The 7,549-nt window shown below is 37.1% G+C and overlaps 1 protein-coding gene across 1 annotated transcript in view; it reads right to left on the reverse strand.

Moving 5' to 3' along the window:
- Positions 1–473: 473 nt before the first annotated feature.
- Positions 474–7,549, reverse strand: part of ATAD2B (ATPase family, AAA domain containing 2B) — a gene marked incomplete at its 5' end in the record, with an annotated part of 63,095 nt that continues 56,019 nt past the window's right edge. The window contains 4 exons of the mRNA XM_009579862.1: positions 474–515; positions 1,884–2,012; positions 3,147–3,274; positions 4,930–5,625. Of these exons, the coding sequence (XP_009578157.1) occupies positions 474–515; positions 1,884–2,012; positions 3,147–3,274; positions 4,930–5,625 (995 nt within the window). The remainder of the gene's footprint in view (positions 516–1,883; positions 2,013–3,146; positions 3,275–4,929; positions 5,626–7,549) is intronic.

A 7,549-nucleotide genomic window follows, 5' to 3' on the forward strand; every position in this document is an offset into this window, starting at 1 on the left:
CATCATTGCCTTCTTTAGAACAGATTTTTTTGTCCATTACCCCAGAGAAGAGAAAAATTGGAAAAAAAAATTTAAAAAAGGTCGCCTGTTTAAAAATATTCAACTTAGATCTGCTCTTTCCAGTTCTCTGTATGTGTTGGTCTCCACTTTGCCTGAAGTTTCCCCAAAGATAATGCATGTAGAGTGAACAAGAGCAGAAATGAGAACAGTTTCTGTAGCACCAAAAATCTCCAAGCTGTGGCATTGTATTCTTTATTTATATCAGATACAACTATATGAAGTTCCGTTTGGTTCTTGTAGGCTGGTTGGTTTCAGGTACCTGAGACAATAGCACCAAATTCAACAGAAAGAAAAAGAGAGAGCACTTAAGACCAAGGCTCTGCATATACTTGGTGCAAATGGAAACTGAATGGCTCAGAGGACTGCTCTCCCATGAGCAGTTTGAGAGGATAAACCCACCCATCTTGACGAGTTCACAGGAATGTTTCAAACACATGAACTGTTCTTTCCATCTCCTGCAAGAGACACAGAGCATCAATTATACATAAACATACAGAGACAGAAATAAGGTTACATTACAGAACCGTATTTACTAGGCTTTTTTTTTTAAAATCTGAACAAGTCATTAATAGGAAAGTAGACACTTCTGTTTCTTAGATGCTAACTGCTAGCAAAATATGGTAGAAGAGGAAACTAATTAAAGAAGTATTAATGCAGAAAACAACTCCACTACGACAGTCCATGAGAAAATCCAAGTGTATTAGGGTCACTTACATAATTAATGTACTCAATATGTATCAAGAAACCATTGCAATGGCACACTGCGTGAATTCAAGTCTTACTGCACACGTGCTATTGGTGACCCAGCTGTAAACACAGTTTGGAGAGTCGAAGTAAAGATGGGTCTATACATACTCCTGCTGGAAAAATGTCTTTTTAATCTACCTAACATTTGGCACAGAACTTTCAACATATTTTAGGTGAAGATGGCAGAGGAATAGCATGAAAATGGTTTGAGAAGTATTTTGCACGAATTCTACAATATCCCACGCTAAGCCCTTTCCAGGTTTTGTTGTAAAATATTCATGGAGAAAAATACTTAGCGTTCAGTGACCCAACTGGAAACTAGCAATTGTTGTCTTTTTTCAGCACGGTCGGTTATCAGTTGAATCAGCAAGCTGATCCAAACCCCTCTACAGCTAGAACAATGATTTTGGAGGGAATGCATGTCCAGAGTTATGATCAGCCTACGCCAATGGTGAAATGACCAGCTTACTGTTGATGTAGACAGGAGGCCTTTGACAGCAAACACTTTAGAGGCAAATGATGTCAGCAAAGCAGACAACTGGCTTACATCATGCTGTACTGGACCTTCCCAAGAGTGTACTTACCAATCTAGAGAAAGTCTGCAAACTTTTAAGGTCTTGTACGAAAGTCACGATCAGCAAACTGCATGGAGCAGAGGTACATAATTTTTTTTGGCCTAGTTACGCAAATACAAGCAAGGGCAACCGCAGCAGTGTTAGCTCCGTGTGCCTATAAAGTAGCCACTATGTCCACTGTTATTCATACCACGCATGTGGAAAGTGCTTCCACTCCATTTTTGTTCTGCTAGCATGTGCTTCTCCATGCTGCTGTATTCCCTCCTCTTTTTCCTCCATTCTTTTAGGTTAAATTCTTAATCCTTTTCTGAGGGAAGTATTGTTATCTGTTTTTTAAGTCATTACTACACTAAACTTTTTTCTGTTTATAGATACCTTCCTCAAAGTCTATTTAAAGCTTTTGCCTGCTAGTACAACAATAAATTGATAGATTAACTTAGTTCTTGAAAAACCAGTCTCACAAAACTCAGATAAAGAATAAAAGAAACTGTACAACATCACCTCTATAAGTTGTGATTTGTCATAGTCTCTACGATGTCTGTAGATGCACTGACTGAGGAGCGAATACAATCTCTCAAGTTGGTCAACAGTCAGGTTGTCACTTTTCTTAACCACCAAATCAAGCAGTTTCTGTTGGAACAACAAAAGGTAAGGTTAAGAGGGTTTTTACAATTACTTTTTTTTATTTTTTTAAGGACAAATCAGAAATGCAATCCCCTTCTGAAGCCCTATTTTGGAGGGACACATACAAATAAAATGGACCACACCTGGCTATCTGTAAGGCCACTGCTTCCATGTAGATCCAAAAGGACTCAATGTCTCTTAACTTCTCTGCTTACACCCACACTTTTTTTCTTGTCTTAGATTTTATACTTAGTATGGCTGGGGCCATGTTTGTTCTGTTTGAATCATTCTATTTCATCTTGGTCAATAATTACGACCAAGCAAACCATAAAAACTGCCTTGATAGCTAAAGCAGACATTTTGAAGAACTTGCATTGGCATGAAATTGTAAGAACTACCACATGGAAACACATTTGGAATTCCACAAATGTTGAAATAACAAAAGAAGGGGGGACAACACATGTAAAACTGCTCATAAACAAAAGGTGAAGATGTGTATTTTACATAGTAGCAGACAGCAAATTTTAAGAACTTTTTCCCTCTCATAACACCTCTATTGTTTCCAAAGAGATTATCATCTGTACTCCACAGCAAGTGGGATCTAAATTTCATAGTAGCTCAAGCTAGTTTCTACAACAGAAGACAGCAAATTTTATTGTAACTTTGCTTAAAAAGAGACAAAACTGAAAGAAAATTAACTAGCGGGGGTTCAGTCTATGACGCTAAAACATCAGCACAAATTCCAATTTGTTTTCCAATCCACTAACAGTTCTTTCCACCAAGTATATGTACACGGGAAGGAAAAAGGTGATGTTAACTCCTAATTACTAGGCACCCAGCAGTTCCTCAGTAACTGGCATGTCCAATTAACACATAAGAGTACCTGCAAAAACTGCAATTAAAATAGTGGACTGCTGTGCCATTACTGGATTTGTAGAGGTAGTAATGATGGGACAGTAAGGATTCAGTAGTTTTATTAACTTTTCATCCAAAAAACACTGATTGACAAATCATCTTCAAAAGTTACTGCTGCCATAATACTTGTTTGCAGTCAAAAATAAAGGAAATGTTGCTTCATAAGAGAGAAAGCAAGCATGGACAGTTTCATCAACAGTTCAACTCATTTTTCAGTTCCATTACCTTTAGTCTGTCATGGTCAACAACTACAGAGGGTAAGGGATCCGATGGTTCCTCTGGGACCTGCTCCAAACTTGTGGGCTTTGACTGTTCCATAGCAACTTTTCGTGTTTTCTTGCTTCTGAATATACCTGTAATTTGAAAAACAATTATCAGCACTGTCAGACTCTCAAAATGAACAGCTTGTTTCTTCACTTTAGTTTGATTTTGCTTGTTTGGTTTGTGGGGTTTTTTTGAACCAAACAAGCATGATTGTAGCAGTGCACATTATTCATCAGCTTTGCTGAACTCCGAATGTTTATAGGTGCACAAAACCACAGTTCAGAAAACACACATGAAACTGTGTGTTCATCTTTAAAACTGAACTGCAAAGTCCCAACAGAAAACTGAATGTCACTATTTTCCACTATTTTCCACAGTTTTTCCACTGTATCACTTCTACTCAGCAACGTCAAATTATGCAGCTTTTAAGTGAAGTTCAGGTATTAAGATAATGCTCAAAATTTTTCTGCCTAAGTGAATCAAATCCTCATTTTCCTCTCCAAAGCATCCCATGTCTTCATCACCACGGTAATTCTAACATCTGCTCTACTTCTGAAACGTCATACTTTTGTGACACATTTCTTTTTTCTTCCACCTGTGTATCAAAGCTGCTGTCCAATCCTGTTGTGGAGAACAAAATATTTTTACATCTCCTGATTCTCTCCCTACACTCATTCACTGTTTTTCTCCTCCTCAACTATTTAAAATGCCTTTTTTTTTGAGGACTCCTTGTTACTATAATCATCCTTAATGTATACAAAACTCCAACTACTAAATTTAGAAATGTAAAGGCTCTTAACATGCATCAAACTCCTCTTCTGATAGTCTTAGGACCTTTCTTCTACTATCCTCCTTACCCTTAGAGAAAATATTTATGTACAAACACAGCCAACATGTATATAGTCATATTCTAATAATTCAGATCTCTCATTAAAGCTCATTTACTCTGTAAATCTCAGTGCTAACTTCTGAAGTAAAGATTTCATTCTTTTAGATAATTCTGAAAAGCTAATTAAAAAGGCAATCATGCACAAGGCTTTTATTTCTCTTCCCCGAGGAAACTATGTCTTGTCTTCAAAGGACGTGGCCCCTTCTTTTATGCACCACCAGGATTTCCCTTCTCCTATCTTTTTGCTGCACTGTTACTGTGTTGACTGTAACTCCAAAGCCAGATACCTTCTCCAATAGATAAACAATGGTTTATCTGGCTTTTGCTATGAGCTAAATTGCTTTAACTTTTGCTATGAGCAAATGTTTTTAAAGGAATACCTTCTGTATTTCTATGGTCTTTCATCCGACGTCAATGATACTTTTATCATAAATCTCTAACAAAACAAGTCAAAATATATCATATAGATCAAAATATGTATCAGATAAAACATATAGACCAAAACATATATTCATCTGCATTGATAATATCTTCTAAATCTTTAATTATTGTTTAACTGTTATCTCAGTATTTACAATATTTCCCACAAAGCCTACAAAAATAAGCAGAATAGTGTAAGCATGGAGATACATTTACTTGCCTAAGACAACATTACAGCAAGTCAAGGGTGGACTTCTAATTTATCTATGTGGAATTAAATGTTGTAAGCACACTAAAAGTTTCAAATAAATAGACAGCAGTTCATAAAATATTATCCTATAATAATAATTGTAACATAAGATATTACAGTTAAAAATATACACATATTAACTTGGACACTAAGGTAAGGACAAAAACATTTAAAAAAAGCTATACCTTCTTTATCTGCTTCAGCATCTTTAGTTTCAATGTCTGTGCTCTGCAGTGTTTTTTCATTATTGCTGCAATGTGGTAACTCAGCTTTCACTAGATCAGCTCCTTGACTTTCACTGGAAGCTTCCGTTTTCTCCTTTGGCTGATATTCAGATGAAGATTTTTGCTTGTTACTAGACCCATCGCTGTTGTCACAGGGTGAAACGGCATCAATTGATTCCATTTTACCGTTATGACATGCTGGAACAGGTATACCCTCTGAGCTGTGTACAGATGTCTCTCCATTCACACAGTCCCCTTTCGATGTAGAGTCCTTCCTTAATTCCTTTTCAGCACTCAGGGTAACACTGTCGGTTATTAACAGAGATTCATTTGAGCTCTCTTCTTCCGTGGATGCAAAATTGTTTTCCTTTCCTGATGTCCCATTGTTAAGCCTCTGCTCTGCATCTATATCCATAATATCACAAGAGGATTCATCATTTGTCATAGAGAGATCTCCTGTTTCCTCCCCATTCTCCTCAATGCAGTCAGTGCTTATCTCTAGCTCTCCGTTTTCCAGCAATTTACTGTCCTCTCCATGATTTTCATCATCAGCAAACTTTGCATCATCTTCATCTTTCTTTAAATTATTGACTTTCCTCTTCTTAATAATGCCTTTGCCCCACTGTGAACGCCGTCTTGATTTTCTCCTTATTCGAACTGAATTATAATGAAAAAAAACCATTTAGATGCACAGGTACCCCTCGGTAAACAGACTAGGGTATTAGAATATGCTGCAGTGTCTGAGGTAATCAAATGTGTTCACTTTTCAGGGAAAAAGCAAGCTGTCTGTTGATTTCAATGTGAGCAAATTACAGACAACCAAGGACTTTTAGAAGTGTAAGGAGTGAACACAATGTGTACACAATTCCTACTCTATGGAAACAAGGAAGACTTGCTAGCCTTTCCTACTTAATGTATTTTATATATACCCCTTCATAGGTAAAACACTAAAAGAAAACAGCTAAGCAATGATGTAGAACTCAGTCATTCTCATTTGGGTAATGCAGACTCTAAAGACAGTTATTCTCATTTTCCCTTTTTAGAACCTCAGCTATTTGAAGTCATTATACAACGAAACAAACGGAAGTGCAAACCATGGATTCATAAAATAATTCGGGTTGGAAGGGACATCAGGAAGTCTCTGGTCCAACCTATTACTCAAAACAGGGTCAGCTATGAGGGCAGACCACGCTGCTCAGGGCTTTATCCAGCCATGTATTGAAAACCTGGATGCAGATTAAATGACCTTCATGGGCATCCCGTACCAATGCATCATTGTCATAACAGTGAAAAGGCTTTTTGCCCTATATCCAGTCAGCACCTCTCATTTCAATTGATGTCCATTGTCAGTTCAAAGACATCTTCTAAATCTCCTCAATCTTCCATTCATTCCCACCTCTGTACTCAAGTTCACTGCATTCACAAAATGTGGTTTTAAAAAATGAGGATCTTTGCTTTAGACCTGGACCATTTAGCAACCCTGTCTACAGCAAGACCTCACAGACATCTGCATTTATGCAGTAAGTCTGTAAGCAGAAGGGGAAGCATAGATCCTTAAACTAGTCTCATCACCAACGCCTTCCCTCCATATTATGCAATTCAACTTGAAGCAACATGGGCACGTGATCCTTTTTTCATTACTTCTGCATCCTTACTTTTTCATTTTTCCTATTTCTTATTTGTACTTTCTGTGCCTTTGAAAAAAATCACATAATAAACTTTTTTCCAGAAAGGGCATTTTTTTTACTAACCCATTTGCAGAGAGATACAACTAAGGCACCAATCTAAAAGAGGGTTTGGGGCACATTTGCAATACGATCAGCAAATACAGAAGGAAGACCATTCAAACCTAATACTATTGTCAACATCCTTTTCAAGTGCACTAACAAGACACAGCTCAAAAGACTAAGGAAGAGATTGGGAAAAACTGAAACTTCTACACTCAAATTCAAGTAATGATGCAGACTGCTCATATTTCTGCAAAATTGCTGAAGTTGCGGCCAAGTGATTATAACTGAAAATCACAGCCAATAGTTACCAGAGGTTAACAAATTTTCTTCCATTTCAAAATGAACTCCTATGTTGAGCACCTTCATAACGTTCTTGGTATTTGTAGGTTGCTTTGATTTATGGGGTATTAAGTCCTAGATCTGTGTCTGCCAACCTCACACCGAGTTACAAATATCTTGCTTTGAAGATACAAGCACTATGCAGGTACAAGTGTTGAGAATTAATTCACAGAAGGTCAGAGAAGCACAGTTGTACTTCAGAATTTCCTCCCCATGAGTGGTGTATGTAAGAAGGTAGTTTAACCACTACATTAGGAATAAATCTTAACCTTTTAGCTTTAAAGCTATCTAAAGATATAATCACATTGCAATAAGAACATAGTCTCACTTGGAATGTGTACTTATTGTTACAAACAATCCTTATGGAGACCTGTAAGATTTGAGGAAAAAAATCCCCTTTCTCCTGCTATTTTGTAGATTTGATAGCGGCTTCTACAGTCAGTGTCACTGTTTTATTGATGACAAACTACAACCTATTCACATAACTTTTCAGGAGCTCATGTAATCTTTCC

This window comes from Fulmarus glacialis, unplaced genomic scaffold, assembly GCF_000690835.1.
Source record: "Fulmarus glacialis isolate BGI_N327 unplaced genomic scaffold, ASM69083v1 scaffold26320, whole genome shotgun sequence".
Taxonomy (NCBI): Eukaryota; Metazoa; Chordata; class Aves; order Procellariiformes; family Procellariidae; genus Fulmarus; species Fulmarus glacialis.